At 47.0% G+C, this 21746-nt stretch overlaps 4 protein-coding genes across 4 annotated transcripts in view; 1 reads left to right on the plus strand and 3 right to left on the minus strand.

The window, feature by feature from the left end:
- The window catches only part of rps9 (ribosomal protein S9), a 35831-nt gene extending 14489 nt beyond the window's left edge, over positions 1–21342 (minus strand). Inside the window, exon 1 of the mRNA XM_067238373.1 lies at positions 21326–21342. The gene's annotated coding sequence lies outside the window, so the exon portion shown is untranslated. The remainder of the gene's footprint in view (positions 1–21325) is intronic.
- Positions 1247–12624, minus strand: leng8 (leukocyte receptor cluster (LRC) member 8). Its single transcript, XM_067237746.1, has 15 exons — positions 12319–12624; positions 11762–11894; positions 11496–11645; positions 11244–11321; positions 10558–10990; positions 9700–9856; positions 8971–9141; positions 8608–8880; positions 8328–8492; positions 7907–8201; positions 7720–7821; positions 7344–7412; positions 7107–7236; positions 6766–6973; positions 1247–6640 (listed from the first exon to the last, which is right to left on the minus strand). Exons 1-15 carry the CDS (start codon positions 12363–12365, stop codon positions 6478–6480), a joined length of 2574 nt encoding a protein of 857 aa, XP_067093847.1. The 5' UTR covers positions 12366–12624; the 3' UTR covers positions 1247–6477.
- Positions 13987–17805, plus strand: cdc42ep5 (CDC42 effector protein (Rho GTPase binding) 5). The gene is made up of 2 exons (XM_067238370.1): positions 13987–14212; positions 15882–17805. Exon 2 carries the CDS (start codon positions 15887–15889, stop codon positions 16838–16840), a length of 954 nt encoding a protein of 317 aa, XP_067094471.1. The 5' UTR covers positions 13987–14212; positions 15882–15886; the 3' UTR covers positions 16841–17805.
- On the minus strand, positions 16996–21363 carry grwd1 (glutamate-rich WD repeat containing 1). Its single transcript, XM_067238367.1, has 7 exons — positions 21135–21363; positions 20759–20876; positions 20484–20646; positions 19887–20097; positions 19486–19631; positions 18629–18820; positions 16996–18370 (listed from the first exon to the last, which is right to left on the minus strand). Exons 1-7 carry the CDS (start codon positions 21346–21348, stop codon positions 18062–18064), a joined length of 1353 nt encoding a protein of 450 aa, XP_067094468.1. The 5' UTR covers positions 21349–21363; the 3' UTR covers positions 16996–18061.
- Between the last annotated feature and the right edge of the window lie 383 nt (positions 21364–21746).

Genomic DNA, 21746 nt, shown 5'->3' on the forward strand with positions numbered 1-21746 from the left:
GAATTTGTGCATGAAACACATCAAATAGCATTCAATTTGATGCCAACCAATGGGTTGATCTATTTATTTATGTGTTGCTCTCCTTTTTATTAACCTCCTTAATAAGAACAGAATTAAAAACATATCTTTGAGTGGCATCTTTTACTTTCATTTCTACTTTTTGTTATTTCTACTTTCAACCTCTTCTAGTTTATCTCTAGTTATCTATTTAGGATTTATCTTCATGTCCACAGCAAGTCCCCGTTGTGTACTTTCTCAGCATGACTGTCATTCCTTGAAAGGAACTTTTTCTGCTTTAATTTAGTTTCTTTATCTTCTTACCGCTTGGCAAATGTGTTTGTTTGATCTTTTCTTTCTTGATCAAATGAAAAGTGTCCATTTTTAGTTTTCATTAGATTATGTCCCTCTGTTGAACTTTTTCATTTCTGAATCCTGTACTCCTACTTTGATTTTCTTGTGTAATATAACTTTCCTTTTGTTCTTTGCTTCAATCTCGAATTTCCCCTGACGACAGGTGTCGTCTCTTTTCCTACTTTGACTCATTCTTTCCTTAACAACTTTCATTTCTGTAATAACAAACTCTCTTTTCAGTGTATATTCTTTAATATTCCTTTGTAGTTGTAGAGCATGCCACTGTCTTTTACTTACTATTTTGTTGACTGCATTTTACTTACTATATATAGCAGCTCAGCTTCAGTCTTTTAACTTAAATCGCTTTCTCAACTTTGTTCTTTCGCTTTTAGCATGTTGGCTACCTTCTTTTTACTTTATTCCTTCATTGTCCTCTTATGTTTTCACATTTCTGATTCATTTTAGTGCCAAGTAATGCAAAAGTGATACACCATTTCTGTCGTTGTCGTTCAGTGTCATTGCTGTCTCTCCATTGCTGTCTCTACAGTTCATTAAAACAATTTTGCAATAAATGCCTTTCTCTAATATGGTCTGTTGGGTCATTTTCATGGATCTGGTAGTGACAGTACCCTACTGATAAACCAGAGATAAAGTTCCATTAGTGACAAACACGTCTTGCATCCAGTCACACTGACCACACCACCTTTTACTCCCTTAGGTTTCCTGAAGTACCCCAGGTCTCCCCAGCTGTTCTTACAATATTAGTCTGTATTCCATAAATTTTTCTGAGAAGACAAGGTAATTAGGTCTGAAAGATGAGATGGACCTAAACCAAAACCAAAAGTTTTGGTTTAGGTCACAGCTAAATCACCATCAAATACGACAGAGACAAAAGCACCCTTATACTTGAATTTTATTAAGTTCTTCAAAGAGAGAAAAAACATATTTACATCACAATATTTACAAAATGGCAGTATTTTATATCAATAAAAATCCATTGAACGCTGAAGGAGATGGAAGGAGAGAAGGAGCGACGGGGACTTAGTTGTGAACATCCCTTAGTTTCAGTTAGTCAGCTGAAACAGCACCAAAGCAGTGCAGAAGCGATACTTACTAGAGAATGGCTAGCTGCACTCTGCAAAACATCACTAACAAAGTCAACATAAGGAGTAACGAAGAGAGGATAGAGGACACACACTGACGGGAGAGGAGGGAGGGTGAGCGTGCAGGGAACAGGCGGAAGGAAAATAGAAGTGGGAGATGAACACATCCAAAAGACAAACATGAAGAAAAGAAGTTGAAGCGTCAGTTGTCAGGGTTGATGGAAGGAGGGGAAAACAGGGAGTTGATCCAGTGCAATTGAAGACAGCAATGATGAAAGCAGGAGTTACTATATATATATATATATATACTGGGATTTGACAAGGACTTGACAGGTAGGGTTGTGGGAGCAGTAAACATCAGTCATAAGAGGAAACAATGAACAGAATGAGATTCACATTTAAAGAGAGAGCGTTAGTCATCAGGAATAGGTATATCATTAACTATGCAAAAATAAATGTAATGGAATTTTGCATTTTTGAAACATGGAAGGTTAGCCGTGTTAAATGTGACACCAGAACAGAAGTTCAGTCACTGTGGAAGAGGTTGATGATTAACTGGGAAAAGACGAGACATCGAAACTAAAAGTCCAGAAGTCTTCTAAATGTGGCCTTTACAATCAATAAATTAAAAGGGGGGTCTTACATACCATTCTAAATAAACTAATTCCAGCAATTTAACATTACATTTACAGTATTGAATCCTAACTTTGTCAAAAGTTGTAATTGAGGATGAAACACTGCATGTCCTAATACATTAGCTAAATATGTAGCGCCTCATTGCCTGGTTACCCATACTCCACACACACGCTGTTGAAACAAGAGCAGAGTGGAGTGATCCAGTATGTGTTCCCAGGCAATAAGACAGCTGACAATTTCTGGATGAAGCTAAGATGCCAAATGAAGATAGGACACAGACGGGGCAGAAGTTACAGAAATAAATGAACTCTGAACTGTGTGGTTTGCTGTTGGTGAAGGTAAAGTACTAGCCATGATGGGTGTAGTCTCAAATGCTTCTAAACATACAGAACAACTCATTAGAAACAGAAACATACAGAAATTAATGGTCTAGTTATATCTGGGTATTTTAACTTGGGTTGAAAAGAGAACAGACAAACTGCATGCTATATTTTAAATTAATCACCCCCCCCCCCCCCCCCCCCCCCCCCCAAAAAAAAAAAACATGAAAAAAAAAAAAAAACTATGTATCACTTTCCAGCATCAACTTAAACTCCCATATACATTAGGCACCAGGCAATTATTTTGGATCATTTCAGCAGCATGGCTTGAGAAGGCAGTATCATGTCTTGCCTTTCTCACAGCTCCCTCTCCAGCTGGTGTCTGGAGGAGACTGCTGAGGCTCCCACGCCATCCCTCCTGATATGCAGTACTGCAGGAGGAAACAAGGTGTGGCTGGAGGTGAGCAAGAGGGGCGAGGGAGGGAGAGGGAGGATAGTTGAAAGAAGAAGAAAACACATGTTGAGACATCGAAAGTTGAACTTCTGAAATCAACTGAATGTTGAATAAGCAACCGGCATCGAGCACGTTTTTTGACAAACAGCTGCAAGTCATGAAGGATGGATGAAATTCTTCAGTTTACATGTGATTATTGACTTAAAACAATCCTGGTGGTGCTGAAACTGGCGGTAATGCTTCGATTAACACATGAAAACACAGGCCCTCCCCAGCCAAAAAACACCACTGTTTGGAAAATAATTTTGAAAAGCTTGTCAACTAGGAAAATGTACAACTTTTTAGTTAAGCTAGTGGAGCCAGAGGCACATAAAGCTCAGGATGATACACAGCAGAATATGGCAAATATTCTACTCTACATTGGCAGTTCTTGGCTGGTGTGAATGCGGCGTTAAACCAAATCTTTTGCTTGCCAGTAGGTCTGTGCGTTTTTAATGTTAATGATTTAGCTTAATGAAGACAAGAATCATGCATAAAAGACAACCCAAACCGTAATTCAACACTCAAGTTGTAAATATATAAAAAAAAACATATGGACAGAAACAACTGTGATTGTTTAGGTAATATTTGTCAAGAAAAAGATTTGGAAACTGTAAATTTTTCAATCCTGCAAAAAGAAAAAATATATTGATTTACTGTAAAGACCTCAATGCCCACAGTAATTGCATGCATTTCCACATGAACAAAAACACGTTTTGGTTTACACTAGAAAGCACAATTATCAATTCTCTCCATTTTATAATAAAACGTTTGAGGGGGTAGGTAGAAATTTTGCCAATAAGGTATACTTACTATAAGTATTAATTTACAATCACATCAAATGTTTTAATTAATTGCATATTACCCATATGTAAGAAACGACCTGGTCCTACACTCTTTGCATCTATGAAAATCACTTACCCTGATGTGAACAGAAAATGAAAAAAAGAAATCTGAACTGCCAACAAAACTAAATTACCAACTGAAAGCACACCAATATGTACATTATATACACATTCTAAAGACTGGGATCACTTTTTTTTATACAGAACATTCTATTCCGTTCAACTTGCCATACACCCTTTTTAAAAGCCGCTCTGGGGGTAATACTGCCAGAGGAGTACGCCTGAAACTGAGAAGCTAAGACGACATACAGCTGCTGCCATCTGAGGATCTAGGCTCATGCTCCACTGGTTCATGTAGTACAGAACAGCTACTCCACAACCCAAAAGCTCTTGATAGGTACATCAAATTACAATTCATCAACCTGACCCTCTCAAAAATCAAGGTAGACATTTAGAACACGCCAAATAACACTACTCTACGTCTCTTCCCTTTTTATTGAAAATTAATTTCTGCAAAATGGTCATGAATGAAGAATTTAGTAGTTTACTTAAAATGCCTTTGAAAATTATTCTATGGCGCACAATGGATGTTAAAATGTCTGGCATGACATCATTCTTGCTTCATTTCAATATTTGTTACAAACCTATACACAGGTACATATTAAAATCGAAGACTATCAGAATGACTGATCAAATATGGAGCCAGGAAATGTGTTCCAATTACTGTACGTAGGGTTGAAATACTAAAGCTCAAATTCTACAGGTTAGATTGATCTCTTTCTGGACTGAACCCACCTATTACCCTACATAACTTTTTACGTCATACTTTAAACCAAAGTGATGATGCCAGGGAGACTTGAGCCTGATATCTGCTGCTGGTCTTGTCGTCCACCTTCCAGTCCCTTTCTCTTACCAGCCATACATACTCAGCCTGGGTGACCAGAGTGCGCGTGGCACAGCATACAAACCCTTCGCTCCAGCCTGACCGCTGGAGGGACAGCGGGTTCCAGCGGTGGTCACAACGCCCACATCTTTCGGATTCGGTGACCCTGCTGTTGAGGAGGTGGAGGGTCTGCCATTTCACATCTCTGGAGGCCTTCGTCCTGCAGAGTGGAACCATCCTCCCGGTGAGCAGGGCCTCTGAGGGGCCCCCAGGAACCTGCAGAGTGGAACCATCCTCCCGGTGAGCAGGGCCTCTGAGGGGCCCCCAGGAACCTGCAGAGTGGAACCATCCTCCTGGTGAGCAGGGCCTCTGAGGGGCCCCCAGGAACCTGCAGAGTGGAACCATCCTCCTGGTGAGCAGGGCCTCTGAGGGGCCCCCAGGAACCTGCAGAGTGGAACCATCCTCCTGGTGAGCAGGGCCTCTGAGGGGCCCCCAGGAACCTGCAGAGTGGAACCATCCTCCCGGTGAGCAGGGCCTCTGAGGGGCCCCCAGGAACCTGCAGAGTGGAACCATCCTCCCGGTGAGCAGGGCCTCTGAGGGGCCCCCAGGAGCCTCTTCCTTGGGAAGGACGCTTGGGGGGGGGGGGCTTCTGGATACGGAGCGCTGCGTCGGAGCGGAGATGCAGGGACGATGGAGGCAGACCGTACTGCAGCCACGGCTTAGAGAGAGGGCCCCAGGGGGCCCCAGACTGGGAGAATGTAGGGGGGGGGGGTTGTGTGTGGGGGTGGCGTCTCAGTAAAGACTAAAGCTCCACGCGCCATCAAACTTACAAAGTCAATGCCTAGCGGCGGGCGAGATGCCAATCTTGGGGGATCTACTGTGGATCAGCGGTGGAGTAACGGGCGGTGGCAAGCCGGGCTGCACCAGACGATGGAAGATAATTTTAGAGGGTCGGAATGCAAGACTGTGGCTGTCATGGCTACTGGGCTAACCGGTAAAGGAGCCAAAACCAGAACCTCCAGATTTCTCAGTCACTAACTCTCCAGGTGGAGGCTGGAGAAGTAGAGGCAGGGGAACCACACCTGACAGCCAATCAGAGACAATTTAGGAAAGGGGGGAGCGGGGGGGGGGGGTGGGGGAGCAGGACTGGACTGGACATACAAACCACCATCTTGTCTTCTCTAGGATCTGACACCGGATCACTGGGGTTTTTCCTCTGAGCAGAAGGCAAAGCAAAGTCTCTGAAGGCCTTGGCCAGTAGCCCCTCTGGCTTGGCCAGTAGCCCCTCTGGCTTGGCATGGCTTCAGTGACGACGCCACAGCAGTTTCAGCTCTCGGTCTTCTCGTTTCTCTCTTGACTGGCAAGACTTGTCTTCAGACTGCGGAGCTGTTGACTTGTGGGAAGGAAAAAACATAACAGAACACTGTTAGCTTCAAAGGAGCGAGGGCAGCTGGGTACGGCTGGGAGAGCGAGGGCTGTCTTTCCTGATCTGCTTTCACTACAGAAGGGAGTCGCTAACCATCTCAATCTATCCTGTTCATTCATTAAAGTGAGTCTTAGCAGCTTGATTCAATATCTTGAGCTGTGTGTGCGTGGCTAAGCTACTCGTCAGTGCTGATCTCCCTCACGCCTCTAATACAGTCCAGATCTGTCAGTGTGATGCGCTTGTGGCTGTAGTTTGCCTGTTGCTCTCGAGGGTACGACTTAACCTAACCGCTGGTCTCTGTCTAAACTGCCTGGGAGGTCAGAGGTGACGTGAGTACTAAGGGTTTCCCTTTACTGTGCTCATCCCCCCACCCCCCCCTCCCGGGTTCCCTCCCTCCCCACCCAGCCCATCCCTCCCCCCTCAGGAGCCAGCCAGGCAGGCAGAACTGGCTTTGCAGTCGATCTTGCTGGGGTCAGAGGGGAAGGTGCTGACTCCCAACCCTGTCAGAAAGGCCAAGCACGAGTCTAAACACAGGAAGCCCAGACTAGACTGCACATACTCCACCGGCAGGTCGGGTCTAAATCTGCGGACACACAGAGGAGGGAAGCACAACTCTGGGTCAGCACCAACACAAACACTGAAGACTTTCTGTCTTTATTCTATCCCAGAATCACGTCTTCCATGGCCCAGTGTGGTTGCACCGCTTACGTTTTGAGCATGGCCTTAAGCGCGATCTTTCGTTCCCTCTCGACAAACTTGTCAATGAGGTAGGAGGCCATGCGCGGCGCCCGCCGGTACAACAGGAAGAAGCGGTGGTAGTTGCCCAGCGCCCAGGCGGCGCGGAGGGCCAGGGCGTGGGAGACACAGCTGTCCTCCCGCAGCGCCGGGGTCAGGTACACCAGCTCAGTGGTCAGGTCTGACGGAGGAAGAAAAACAGCGCTCCGTGAGCCGGTTGGGAACAGGAGTAACCATGGAGACCCGAGTAACCATGGAGACCAGAGTACCCGCTTCCCTCCTGGAGGAAAGCAGCCGGGGGGGGGGAGACCTACCTCCGGAGTTCTTGGTGAAGATGTAGTAGAGCAGTCTGTAAGCGGTGAACTCTCCGATGTTGTCTGACGGGTTGTCCTTATACAAGGCCTTCAGCTGGGTCTGGCACTGGTTGAACTCCTCATGGTCACCCTGAAGCACACACCATTTTAGTTACACCACAGATATTTTACCACGCATGATAAAACCATTTGTATTCATTCATTTTAAACAACCTGAACAAGGACACAAAGCGTTACCTTCTCGAGGGCAATGCGCGCGTGACACTCGTACACCTCCACCGTGAACTCTGTACGAACTCCTTGAACCTGTGGACAGGGAGACAGATTTGAGCAAAACGAGACATGCCCTTACAGGCGGGGCTGGGAGGACAGGTGTGAGGGTGAGGGGAGGACAGGTGTGAGGGTGAGGGGAGGACAGGTGTGAGGGTGAGGGGAGGACAGGTGTGAGGGTGAGGGGAGGACAGGTGTGAGGGTGAGGGGAGGACAGGTGTGAGGGTGAGGGGAGGACAGGTGTGAGGGTGAGGGGAGGACAGGTGTGAGGGTGAGGGGAGGACAGGTGTGAGGGTGAGGGGAGGACAGGTGTGATGGGGAGGTGCTGCAGGGGGGTGCCCACCGTCAGGTCCTGTCGTATGGACTTCATCTGTTCACAAGCGTAGGGGTAGTCCTGGTGGTTCTTCCAGTGGGCCTTCACCACCGGCAGGGACTTCCTGAGAACCTGGGGACACGAGACCGACACGTTAACATCTTGAAACATCTACACGGACCCTCCCTGAGATCAGGTCTGAGTCAGTGCCACTCACAGACACGGGGCGCACTGTGGAAGGGTCCGGGGCGCAGGTGAGCCTCAGGTAGTTCTTGGTGATCTCCTGGCAGGTGCCCACGATGGGGCAGTCCTCCCAGCTGAGGGCCTCCTGGGTGCCGTTGGGGAGCTCCAGGGAGTTGATCGAGAGGACCAGGGGCTCGGAGCGCAGCTGCTTGTGGAAGCGAGCCGCCCGGCTCTGCTTCTTAGCCTCTCGGTTGGGGTCGTGGAAGTCCAGGCCTGCGTTACCTCCCTTCCTCTTCTTTCCCGGGCCGGAGTTGGACTCCTCCATGTTCCTGAGGAGGAGGAGGGATAATCAGCTGTGTACTTGAGTCAACGGGGAAGCATCTAGAATAAATCTACGATATGGTAGCATTCAACGGTTTTACAGACAGTTTAGAAGACTGAAACACTGTTCCAACCTTCGTCCCCTGTTGCCTCGGCCTCCTCGTCCTCGCCCCCTCTCTCCCCCACCCCGGCCCCGGTCTCGGTCTCCACCGCGGCCACGCCCGGCTTTCTGCTGCCGACGGGACAGCTGGGGTCGAAGGTCACAGGACATGCTGCTGTCTGACTGAGAGCCAGAGTCACTGGGAGGGCAGAGAGATGTCCAGGTTACACATGACACACACACACATGCCTGGAGTCTCTCCGACGTCTCCCTGTCAGAGAGGACTGGGGATCGAGAGGCTGATCTGGTCTCACCTGCGTCGGTGTCTCTGGCCGCTGCGGTCGCGGTGTCGGCTGTGGGAGGGGGAGGGCGAGCGCGAGGAGGAGCGGGAGGACGAGCGCGAGGAGGGGCTCCTCTGGGAGAAGACGTTTCTGTAGTGGCCAAGCCTGGCTCCTGCTCCACGGCCTCGGGAGGCTGCCCCAGCGCCCCCCCCGGAGCCTCCCCGGGCGCCCCCCCCCCGGCTCACGGCGCTCTCCAGGGTCCTCTGGACGGGCACCGCCTCCCACCGGGACTGCTTGGCCTTCAGTCTGCGAGGACGGACATGACAACATGAGCTTCCACACAGGGCTGCGTTGAAGTCAACACAGATAAACGACTTCCATTTGTATCCCACTCACTCGGGCAGTGGCTCGTGCGTCCAGTCGATGGTGTAGGCCGAGCCGTCCAGCAGACGGTCCTGCAGCACCTCCTTCAGCATCTTCTCTGTGCGGTCCTTGTCGTCCTCCGTCTCACAGGCAGTGAAGCAGCGCTGAACGTACTCCTTCATGGCCTGGGGCCAGTCCTGGGGCCTGGGGGGGAGGGGGAACAGCAGAGGTCAGGGTTAGTCCTGGGGCCTTGGGAGGGAGGGGGAACAGCAGAGGTCAGGGTTAGTCCTGGGGCCTTGGGAGGGAGGGGGAACAGCAGAGGTCAGGGTTAGTCCTGGGGCCTTGGGAGGGAGGGGGAACAGCAGAGGTCAGGGTTAGTCCTGGGGCCTTGGGGGGGAGGGGGAACAGCAGAGGTCAGGGTTAGTCCTGGGGCATGGGAGGGAGGGGGAACAGCAGAGGTCAGGGTTAGTCCTGGGGCCTGGGGGGGGGAGGGGGAACAGCAGAGGTCATCAGATGTAATAAAAGAGGAACAAGATTGATTTTGGTTCGGTCAAATACCAATCAACATGCCCTGCATGTTTTGCACATTTCCCTGCTCCGATTCAAATGAATAGGTTGTTATCAGGCTTCTGCTGGGCTTCTTCACGACCCATTCATTTGAATGAATCAGGTGTGTTGGAGTAGGGAAACATGTAGAACATGCAGGGCAGGGGGTCAAAGGGCAGGGGGTCAAAGGGCAGGGGTCCCTGAGGACCTTCTCACCGTGTCTGAGCCCCCCCGGGTGCAGCGGCGGCAGCACCAGGTGAGGCAGATGTGGCAGCCAATCCGGTTGGCTGCTCCCCGGGTGGGAAGCTGGGATTGGTCATGACGTAGGGCCTCTTTGGAATGTTGAACTTCATGGTTCCTGCTCCAGGTGATTCTGGGGAAAGAAAACGTCAAAGATTTACATTTAGTCATTTAGCAGACGCTCTTATCCAGAGCGACTTACAGTAAGTACAGGGACATTCCCCCCGAAGCAGGTAGGGTGAAGTGCCTTGCCCAAGGACACAACGTCATTTGGAACGGCTGGGAATCGAACTGGCAACCTTCAGATTACTAGCCCGACTCCCTCACCGCTCAGCCATCTGACTCCCCAGATGCAGAACGGGATGCAGAACGGGATTTAAAACTAGTCATTCCAGTCGACCGGTATTTTGTTGAAATGTTTTCAATACTTTTGTCTTCAGTCATGGATTTCAAAAATGTATATTATTTAATCTAAGTGTCTTTCACGTCTCTGGAACTTTCACTGTCTGCATCGGTGCCAGCATCTCAACTCATGACTGACAGAACGCCTGGGGCAGAGTAAACACTACCAATAAGATGGTGCTACACACATCCTCAATCTCACATTTCATACAGTCACAGAAAGGCCACAGGAGAAACAGACATACAAAACGTCAGCTCTTCCTCAAACTAAAACATACCACTACTTCCTCATTAATGACCTACACTGTGGCAGTAGCCCTCCAGGAACAGGGTTAGAGACCGCTGGTCTAGAAGGCCTGAGGTCTACCCACCAGTTTCATTAAATACTGTGGGAAACACTGCACGCGCACGCACACACACACACACTCTTACGCTTCATGCGGTGCCACTGCTGCTGTCCTCCTTGTTTTTGGTTCTGATTATTATTATTCTTGGCTTCTCCTCTCCCGACGCCTGGTCCATACTGGCCCTGCTGCTGCACGTTACTCTGGGAGGCCTGGTAGGAACTCTGAGCTTGGTAATTCTGCCCGTAGCCTGGCCTGCCTTGACCAGGGTTGGGCTTGTAGCCGCGCATCTGGTCGCCTGGCGGGTAGGGCATGGGGCTGTTGCCGTTGTAAGGGTTCTGTGAAGGGGGAGTGGGGTACTGGGAGTTTGGAGAGGGGGGTAAGGAGGGGGGAGGAGGGGGAGGGGGCTGCTCAGAGCTGGTTGGGCTCCGGGGGGGAGGTTGTGGGGCAGTGGGAGGAGGGGCTTGGGGCTGGGGGGGGTAGTTTGATGACTGGTCGTCCATCAAGGGCATGGATGGAGGCTGAAAAGGGGTTATATTTAGAAAAAAACAGAGTAGAGGAAATAAATATCCCACCATGTTTCTGTATAGATGTACAAAACAAGATTAAAAAGTCTAATCCTGAACCGGACCACAGAAGCATATCTAAGCATAGACAAAAGTTCTTACATTTTGGTTCAAATGTGAGGATGCAATTTTAAATATTTTTTGGTATAATTAAGTACAACTTAATTATAATATTATGAAGATTTCAGCAGTTACTAGTGTACAATACCTGTCCATTTGGTGTGTTGGGTCCTGAGTAGGCTCCTGGGGGGGCCCCATACTGGCCCTGAGGATAGCCACCACCATACTACAGGTCAGGAGTACAAACAAACGTTACTCCTTTAAACCTAACGTCATGCAGGACTAGTGAGGTTTTTAACTTTCCTAACCCCTCTGTCAGTATACCAACTGCCAGCCATAAACATCTTTCAAACCATTTTACAGCCTTCATTCATCCTCTGAAATGATAGTGAGTACTTACCGGGGCCATGGGGTAGTAATAGTTGTATGGGTAAGTGTATCCAGCATATTGCTGTGGCTGGTTTTGTTGGTACCACTGATTGTAGTACTGCTGCTGTTGTTGCTGCTGGTGGGCGGTAGAATCTGCTACTGCGGGTTGGAACTGGCCAGCCTTTCCCAAAACAGTACATACAATTAGAAACATTGTCATGGCGCGAAGGAATGATTTCGTTAAAACGCTGGCGAACATGACATGTACAACGGCCTATTACAGGTCGCTTTACACACCTGTGCTGTGGCCCTGCTGGCCTGGGCAGCCTTGGTCGCGCTCTGGGTTTTGCTAATGGAGGCCAGTGCCTGCCTTGCCTTCTCCCACTCCGGATTCTCATGGATCTGACCTTCTGAACTTGTTCCATATGACCTGGGAGGGGGAAATAGGTAGGGCAGGATGGGTTAACGGATTGGCTTGACTGGCTAGATAGGCTAAACCGTTGAGTCAAAGTTAACAGACAGGGAAATGTAAGACTAACGGCTTGTATTTAGTTTATGATGTCAATTTCCAAATCGTTCCCATACCAACGTTAATAAAAAATGCAGTTGACATCTTAGACGTGAATCACACTTAAATGGATTTATGTACAGCTCGTTGGTGGCTAGCAGTAGCTAGCTTTAGCTTGAGCTAACTACAGTACTACCTCCTCGTCGCAAACGAGTAGCTAGCTAGTCTAACGTCCTTACAATTGTTAATGAAAATACCTCGATCGGTGCGTCTTACACATGTTCCACTTCAGTGATATGTGAATGTAAGCTTGCTAGCACGCAAAGGGATTGAGATTGTTTCTTACCAAGTCGCAGCCGGAGCAGATTGGGTTGTGGTACTATTCGCCGCCATTTAAGAAATCTAGCTAGCTAGCTTTCTGCTAGCCAGCAAAATGCGGTGCAGCTAATCGACAGTAGTTGGAAGGTAAACAAGACCAACTCCACTGTCAAATTTAAAACTCTTCAATCTGTAGACCAATTTCTAACAATCTTCGGTTTTGTGTTGTATACTTACGATATTTAACATGTACTGTACAAACTAACCTAGCCTGCTATGATAGATTAAAATGTTATCGTCTTAGCTTGTCAACTTGACCTGCTATTCTAGGACGCCCGTGTTGAACTGTGAAACAAAATGGCAGTTGAATCACAGACTGTTGAATTTTTCCGTTCCGTTTTAAAGGTACATTCAGCTATTTTCACAGCCTGCTCATCCCTGTCCTGGTTGCAGTTCCTGTCCTCCAGCCAACTATTTGATCCCTATTCTATAGATCTGTATTCAATAGATATGTTCTAGTATTTGCTGGCCCGGTAAAGATGGCTTTGTAAGCAGCACTGTTTTATGTGTCATCTCATTTGAAAAGAGCAATTATTGCCAAGTATTGAGTTAATTTTGTAATAGGCCTAGCTTTGTAGTTTTTGTCAATTATTATGTCTTCAAAATATGATAATCAGATTATTCAGTTCCAAAGAATATTTTACACTACATTTAGGCCTACACAAGTTTGTGACGATGAGCCACCACAGCACACTAGACCACATCACAAGACTGATATAATTTACAGTTAAGTGATGGCCCCAAATATATAAATTCAACAAACAGTTCGTACAGCCTATTCACTTGACACAGAGCTCCATTTTGTGGTGGACTTGATTGGTGATCAAGTTGTTGCTTTTTTTGTTTGTTTGATAGCCGTTCATTTTCTCTATTTGGACTTTTAATTGCCAAGTGGAGCGCCGCGAGATATTTTTCACATGCACAACATCTGGTTGCGTCATCCCACAGCTATGTAAATGATGTGAGGAGGTCTCGCCAACAATGACTCATTTCCAGTCATACACACTATTGTGTGATTCTCTGAGGTAGCCTATAGGTGAGGTAATCTTTGGTTCTTTCTCTCACCCTGAGGAAGGAAGATGGACGGGGGTTCCAGCATTAACGGCCTTCCTTCCTCTATTTTGATGGCCCAGATCCAGGATTTCCTAAAGAACGCCTTGAAGAGGCCTACTAACTTGGGCTAGGCCTACTTAATGAATGAGAAGCTCTGTGTCCGTTAGACCTCCCTGCAGTGACACATTTAAGACCCAACATTTTTGGTTGCGCCCCGTGGTAGAGTTAGCCTATGAGGGAACCTGACTGGCAGAATTCCTTAAAAAGTATAATTGTATGCCATTTTTTTTACTGTGGGGATAAGGGATATACAGTGTCATATAAATCACTGTAGCCTAGCTGTCAGTGAAAGTTGATTTTAAAATGAGCTGGAGTTTCTGACTTAAAATAGGCTATATATCTCTTACAAATTTGTAATAGGCTATATGACACTTTAACACTGTAGTAGTGGTGGTCAGAGTAAGTGGAGGGGGGGAGAGATCAAATACGTTGTAACTTAATATAATGTAAAGTAGGCCTATGCTTTAATTGATAGATCTATATTATTAAAATATCGCAGTTTTGAAACGCATCGCTCCACTCAAAAGTAATCTCTCTTGTAGAACACGCACTCCCTAATATTTTTTTCGCGTCACTTCCTTGCCCTTCCCTTCGGGAAAAAAAGAAAAAATAGAAAGAGACATTGCAACGACGGACGTTGAGAAAGAGCGAGGAGTGAACATTTGGATAAATAATAAAAAAGGAAAATCCAGATGTAAAGAAGAATAGCAAGAAGGAAGGAAGCCAAACACGAGCGTATAAACTTCCAAGTAAGTTATTGATACTTTTTATGCTTTAATATTCCCGGAGTAACTTGATCAGTGGAGCGAAAGTTTTGCAATTCCCACCTTTTCCCCATGGCACTTATTCGCCCTCCATCTCTTTACTGCTGGGAAATCGATCTGAAGTTCAAATTCGTATGGAACACATTAGTAGTAATTTCGTTGTGTATCTGAAAGCAAGCGGTAGCTAAGTAACGTTGCCCAAACCCTATTACCAAGAAACGTTAATGGAAACGGTCCTAAGCTATGTTAAGAAATCCTAAGCAGTAACATTTGCTTTCATTCGCCTGCAGTTTGTTTCAAGTGTGTCAATTAAAAACTTTCCAGAGTATCAACAAACCCAACACCTGGAACCAAATATTTTATATTCTTTTCATTTGGGACATTTGTTGGTTGGTAAATTTGAAACAACCCTTCAGCTTGAAAGATCAATATATGTTCAGGCCTACAAGTTTAAGACCATATGCCTATATTGATCATCCAAGTTTGATATAGATTTCGCTATTGCTATATATTTAATTTAGACAGGTCCTACTACACTCAGTAATGTGAGAATATTTGTTTCTCTGTCTCATAAGTCTTGGGCCCTCAGGGAAAGGAATCTAGAGAAAAGTATGTGCTTGCGTTGCATGCATATGTTTTACTTGCAAGTCTCAGCATGGTCTTGGCAGCAGTATCAGTGCCAAACGACTAGTTGAGTTTCTCACACTCTTGCACAACATGAGGATTTCAGCCTGTTATGGCAGGGCGTTAAAAGGCAGTCAACATCAGAGGCTAAACTGCACTTCTCTACATTTTACATTTAGTCATTTAGCAGACGCTCTTATCCAGAGCGACTTACAGTAAGTACAGGGACATTCCCCCCCGAGGCAAGTAGGGTGAAGTGCCATGCCCAAGGACACAACATCATTTTTGCACGGCCAGAATCGAACCGGCAACCATCTGATTGGTAACCTGATTCCCTAACCGCTCAGCCATCTGACCCCCCTGACTGTCTCTAGATAGACTCCAGCTCCTTGGTGACATGCCCCTGGGACTGACGATCATTATTCACATTCTCAGTTCCATCATCATCATCATAATGTGTCTCCATATTCTGAATTGAACATGTGTTGAAAACGAACCCGACACCAAGGTTTATGCTGTGTTTATGCTGTTTTTATAAGTCATGGCGTTAGTCACTGTGTTTTGCTCCTGTGATCTAAGACATGACTCCAGATGTGCGAAAGCTTTGGGCTATAGACACCATGACGCTATATTCTCTGTCTCAACTTGAGACTGTAAGTTGAATGCTTTTATCCATAACATGTTAGTTTCGTATTTGAGGGCGTCTGTGTATCAAGTTCGTAGTTCTCATCACATCTCCCTTAATATTCCTGCCTCCTGAGCCTTTCTCTTTGACATCAACGGGGTCAGGTGGCTGAGCGGTTAGAGAATCGGGTTAGTAATCAGAAGGTCGCTGGTTCGAATCCTGGCCGTGTCAAATGACGTTGTGTCCTTGGGCAAGGCACTTCACCCTACTTGCCTCGGGGGGAATGTCCCTGTACTTACTGTAAGTCGCTCTGGATAAGAGCGTCTGCTAAATGAATAAATGTAAATGTAAATCAACGATTTGCGTAGTGAGTTCCCTAATCCTCAGTCCTCTTTCTTCCCACAGACATCATGCCCCTACACAAGACTCCTCGGGGACCTCGTCTGGACCCCACCATGATCTCAGCCCCGCTCGGCGACTTCAGACACACCATGCACATAGGGAGGGGGGGCGACGCGTTCGGCGACACCTCCTTCCTGTCGACACATGGGCCCAGCTCATCCAGCTCCGACGCCGAGGCATCGGCCCCCGCGCCGGCCAGCGACCCCGAGGGGCCCCTCAACCCCGGTGGCGGCCCCGTGGACGCCACGGACAGCACGTGGAACAGGGAGCTGCAGCACTCAGAGTCTGTGTCTTCCTTCGACCTGGACCTGGACCTAGGCCCGTCCATCTTGGGAGATGTTCTAGGGGTGATGGACGGGCTGGGCCTGGACTCTGACTGGACAACCTCCACCAATGACGAGGAGGTGTTCACTGTCAACAGAAGTGCTGCCTCTGTGAAAGTGGAGCAGCTGAACATGGAGCAGGGGTCGGTCAGCGTGAACAACGAGTTAAATGAGAAGCTGGCGGGGTGGGATGGCGACGCGGAGCGCGAAAGGGGAGAAGTTCGGATCATGGAGGGGAACGGGATTAAGTCCAAAGGGTTGAAGCCGAAAGTGCGATTCAGCGATAAGCGAGAGGAAATCATTCGCCAGGCATCGGAGGAGGAGGGGCAGGGGTTTGAGTTTCAACAGAACGAGATTCCGGAGTGTGTCAGTCCAACGGTTGGTGAGCATGAAAGTGGCAGTGACCTCATCAGTGCAGCAGAAGCAGAGGCCACCAATCACAAATCGGATCTGCCACCTAGTCCTGCCTCTTCACACAGTTCAGAGTATGAGGGTGTCACGCCATTGGACAGAAGGAGGGCTGAAAACTGCCACTCAGAGACTGATTCTGACGAGGAAGAGGAGGAGGAGGACGAAGTGGGAGACAGTGGAAGAGGCTACACGTTTGAAGATGAGTTTGATGATGAAATTGGCCTATAGGGGCCCATATGGTCTTTTGATAAAACAGGTTATTGTTCACTGCCCACCATGAGCAGCATACTTTTCTTTAATCATCACAATAAAGGGATTTTCAACCAAAGGAGTGAACGAGTTTAACAGAATAAAAACTGGAGTGTAGGTATAGGTATGTTAAAAACATACCTATGTTGTGCTTTCAGCTCTATGAATCACTTCACAGACTTGTTGCTCAGCTTATAGTTTTGGACAGATTCAAGTGAACTCGACAATGTTTTAAATTAACTTTTTACCTTTGCCAGGTAAACTATTTTTTACGAAAGTGCATATTATAAATACGTTTTTATCATGGTGCCTTAAAGGGAGTTGAGCGTCATCATATCCCTGTACTTACTATAGCCATTTCCTTAGCTTATTTTTATATCTCATTATGCATTTAAAGAAAATAATATTAACATTTCCTCCACAGATCAATTTGTTCGCCAGATGTTCTCAAATTCTGGATACCCAAAGTGCCTTCTTGACATCCGTTGTTATTGGATGCCACTGAGTATTTGTCCAGTCTTAGTGTTTTGAAACCAATGACGTTCTCATATTAATTATATATCATTCCAATATTGTACTGTGAACAGCTTACATTTTAAATGTATTTCTCTTGCCAGTTGTTTGAATTTAAATTGTATCACAACTTAAAACTTATGATTTTGCCTTGTTAGGCAGAAATAGCAACGCTCTTATTTCTTTCGGGGTAAACGACTATTGACTGTAATGACCACTGACAATCTTTGATGCTGTGCTTATGTTGAATGCTTACGTTCTTAAAATCAAAGCATGCATGTCCAGTATGAATTAATAGTTTTGGACCAATTATATTTAACAATGCTGGAAAGGGGAGTTTTTTCTAAAAAGATAAACAAAAAAGTTTTTCATCTCAGATTGATTCCCTTTAATATGCTGGCTACTTAAATAAACATTATCCTACAGACATATTTCATTTGTCAAGTCTGAAGTATTTACTGTAGACCAGTCCAAGGGTTGGTTGTTTGGAGTAACTTGCAAACACTTAGCATGGTGAGAAGAGGGTTTTCTATTCCAATATCTGCACAATACAAATTGCAGGATAAATGTTGCACATGCACATTACATAGTAAATGCATGTCAAAAGAAATTAAGGGATTGTAGTAGTTAGTACACTAACACACACACACACACACAGGTCAACACCAAACACACACTCACACACTTCTACACAGATATCGTCCTAAACACATTGAAGCCGGACAGGGCAGTGGAGATCACCACTCCAGGTAACTGTGGGTGCCAGTGGATCTCCTTGATCTCAGTCTGTCCCTGGTGCAGGAACAGCAGCTGGGGGGGCAGATCCTTCACTCCCTCTGCCCTCGCTCCCACGTCACATGACTCCACGGACAGATCCCACTGGCTGACGACGTCGTCCGCCCCGGAGGCAGCGAACACGCTCGAGTCCACAGGGTTCCACTCCACGGACGTCACCGGTGCCATGTGCTGCTTGAAGTTGGCCACCGGGCGCCCAGACTGCAGGAAAAGATCAACATGTTAGGACTGTGGCATAAACACCAGTCTGACGAGCACTTTGATGCAACACAGCAGGCTGTTGATAATACACGATCGTTTTCAGGACCGCAAATATTTGTGGGAGTTTCTTTATTGTCGTCCTTGATCTTACACCATCTTGACATGTTTTTACAAACTGTCAGGCCAAGACAAGTATGTGTATGTGTGAACTGACTGATCCATCATGTTTTCCAACATGGACTTCTTCACAGTTCTTACCTGGAACTGCCTGAGGTCCCAAACTTTGAGTAGCCCGTCGTCCCCCCCGGACAGGAGGAATGGTTCGCTCCGGTTCCAGCTGATGACGTTGACGTCTGAGGAGTGAGCCTCATTGGCTGAGAGCATGGAGTTGGGCGGGGCACGGATGTCCCAGACACGGATAGACTGGTCCACTGAGCAGGAAGCAAAAACCTGGCGGGTGGGAGAAGAATATCAATAACAGGTTAGGGTTAGTCTAGCTCTAGCACATCACTACTATGACGAGATCCTGTTTTAATTGTTGTTCCTGTTGTGATCTGTCTCACTGTGACTCTTGGGAGAAACCAGTCTGACCCTCCCAGCATGGGCTGAACCAGACATACTGTGCTGTACATACTGTCCATGCCATCTCCACTGTCATACCTTGTATACAGTGACAATAAAGTTTAATCCAACCTAGTATAGTGTATGTGTAGTATGTGTATTAGAGGTGTTGTATACTGTATTGTATATTATTTTGTATATTTAGGGGATTTATTATATTTTTGCTTATCATAGGAGAGTCAGGTGGCTGTGCGGTTAGGGAATCGGGCCAGTAATCAGAAGGTTGCCGGTTCGATTCCGGCCGTGAAAAATGGCGTTGTGTACTTGAGCAAGGCACTTCACCCTACTTGCCTCAGGGGAATGTCCCTGTACTTACTGTAAGTCGCTCTGGATAAGAGCGTCTGCTAAATGACTAAATGTAATTTATGTTCAGAGTACTTATATGTTATGTTATGCCAGGTTGCTTTGTGTTGTCTTGTCCTAAGAATTTCAGTGCCCAGTCTGACTGTGTTGTTCTGTGCATCTGACAATGAAAGACTTGAACTTGAACTAACCGTGGGTTCAGTAGGGGACCACTGGAGGTCTTCCACAGACTTGCTGTGGGAGCTGAACGGTCGCTGGTCAATCTGCCAGGAAGTCCCTCCTTCTCTGGGCTCCCACACATGGATGTTCTTCTTGCAATCTCCACTAACAAGGCGACCTTTAGGAAAAAACTATTATTAACTGTACGTTTTGTTAACCACAATAAAACTGCAAACTATGAGGGAGCCTGGTCTATTGCTAAGGTATTTTAATAAAGAGTGGTTAAACTATTTATTTGGGATTACGGGCGACGCACACACGAAACAAGGTCTACACAAAGAGCTGTCCCTTAAATTATACTGCCATTTTAAAGTCATTTTATTAGCATGCAGACATCTGGCAAACGTTACAGTTTGGAAACGGTCCAACTAACCCGGCACTTTGGGCGACCAATCAATCGCAAAGCCTTCTGTCATGTGACCGGAGAAACTGAAGAGGGGCGTGGCCTCCTTCTGCTGTTTAATGAAGGCCGACATGGCAGCTGAACTGTGCACGGCATCCACTTGAGATCGAAGATCAAAGATCTCCACCTGGGCCTTCTCGGACCAGACCGCGGCCAACGCCTGCTCCCCATGCCTGGTCACCTGCAGGTCAGGAGAAACGACACACAAGAACATCAGACATACTTACTGGACACAGGCTGGCTTAAGAGCTAAGCTCAACACGCGGATGCAGCGGGGCTCCACGATAGTCTCGACTCAAGGATACTAATGGGAGGCAAAGAGCTGTAATAGTACATTTACATTTAATCATTTAGCAGATGCTCTTATCCAGAGCGAATTACAGTAAGTACAGGGACATTCCCCCCCGAGCCAAGTAGGGTGAAGTGCCTTGCCCGAGGACACGTCATTTTGCATGGCCAGGAATCGAACCGGCAACCTTCTGATTAATAGCCTGATTCCCTAACCGCTCAGCCATGTGACCCCCTAGTAGGGGAGAAGTCGTTTGACGACTGCGACAGCGAACTCACTCTGACTCTGTTGATGCCTCCGTAGTGAGGCATCATGGCCAGCTCCATCTGCGGCTTCTTGTCCTCGTCCTCGTCCTCTTCGCTCTCCCCATCGCTGCTCTCATCCCCTTCCTTCTCCTTCTCCTCTGTGCCATGAAGGTTGTGCATGCGAATAACTAGAAGTCTGTGAGTATATGGGGGGGGGGGGAGAAGTGGGCCGTGACGTGTGTGTGAGTGTGAGCCCCTCATTGGAAGGCTTTGGTGTGCATGCAATGAACCTACTTGTCACCATTTACCTGTTGCTAAGAGCAGCGTCTGCCTGTGTGCCAGCACAAAGCAACATGGACATCGGATACTGCTCTCTATTGTCTCCATTCCCGTCTCTCAAAACATCGAAGCTCAGGCACGGAGCACCTGGCACAGAGAAAAATAATAATTATGAGATGGCTGATTAAACTTTTGGAAAAAGTTGTTTTTTCGACCCATCCCTAGGTGTCGCTGTCTGTGGCTTCAGGAAAATAAAGTTCCAAACCACGTTTCTTATTATTGTGAATTAACATAAAGCAATTCAAGGTGCACAACATTCTGGCTTATTACTAAAATACTGAATTGCTCATATGAATAGGTTAACGAATATAAAGTCCGTATAGCGCAAGCAAATTCTAGATTAACCTGTCTGACACTCGTGGTACATGCGGTAAGCCGACCGGTCCATCTCAAGCTCTTCTCCCGGTTGTAGTGGCTCTACACCGGGAACGTACACCTTGCCCTCATCCTCCCCTGGCTTTCCCTCATCTCCCATTCCGTCGTCGTCGCTGCCACCCGCTTCCATCTCTTCCATGTCTCCATCTTCGTTCGGAAACGTGTCTTCCTCAGGCGCAGACATCTTGTCGACGTACAATTTTGGTTATTTCCGGTCTGTCCACGTGGTTTAAAGCCCAACCCCCGTTGGCATCGAGCTCCATCCTCATTCCCAAACCTCTATCCCTCGCGCTCTGCACACACACAACACTTACGAGAATTCAACTGACCTCCTTTGGCAGTTAGTTACAAGCAACACTGCCAGTAATCCACATTCTGTCTCGGCATCTGAATTAGAATTAGGCAGCGGAAATCCTATTTTTCACACACAAAACACAGACTTCGCAACATGTTTAAACATTTGATGTGTTACAGGTTGTACCAGTAGCATGTAGGCTCCAGTTAAGATATAATCTAATCTACGTTGTGAAAATGCCATCGTGAAAGAAATCTATAGTCTCTGTATCGCCGTTTTGGGTGTGT

Source organism: Osmerus mordax, chromosome 6 (assembly GCF_038355195.1).
Source record: "Osmerus mordax isolate fOsmMor3 chromosome 6, fOsmMor3.pri, whole genome shotgun sequence".
NCBI lineage: Eukaryota > Metazoa > Chordata > Actinopteri > Osmeriformes > Osmeridae > Osmerus > Osmerus mordax.

Coding starts and splice junctions, on each gene's coding strand:
- cdc42ep5 (XM_067238370.1), top strand. CDS start 15,887: ATGCCCCTACACAAGACTCCTCGGGGACCTCGTCTGGACCCCACCATG.
- grwd1 (XM_067238367.1), bottom strand. CDS start 21,348: ATGTCTGCGCCTGAGGAAGACACGTTTCCGAACGAAGATGGAGACATG. Junction 18,821..19,485: donor GGTCCCCTACTGAACCCACG/GTTAGTTCAAGT, acceptor CCCACCCGCCAG/GTTTTTGCTTCCTGCTCAGT. Junction 18,371..18,628: donor GGGACCTCAGGCAGTTCCAG/GTAAGAACTGTG, acceptor CTTTTCCTGCAG/TCTGGGCGCCCGGTGGCCAA.
- leng8 (XM_067237746.1), bottom strand. CDS start 12,365: ATGGCGGCGAATAGTACCACAACCCAATCTGCTCCGGCTGCGACTTG. Junction 11,646..11,761: donor CCAGCAGGGCCACAGCACAG/GTGTGTAAAGCG, acceptor GTTTTGGGAAAG/GCTGGCCAGTTCCAACCCGC. Junction 10,991..11,243: donor CCAACACACCAAATGGACAG/GTATTGTACACT, acceptor ACCCCTTTTCAG/CCTCCATCCATGCCCTTGAT.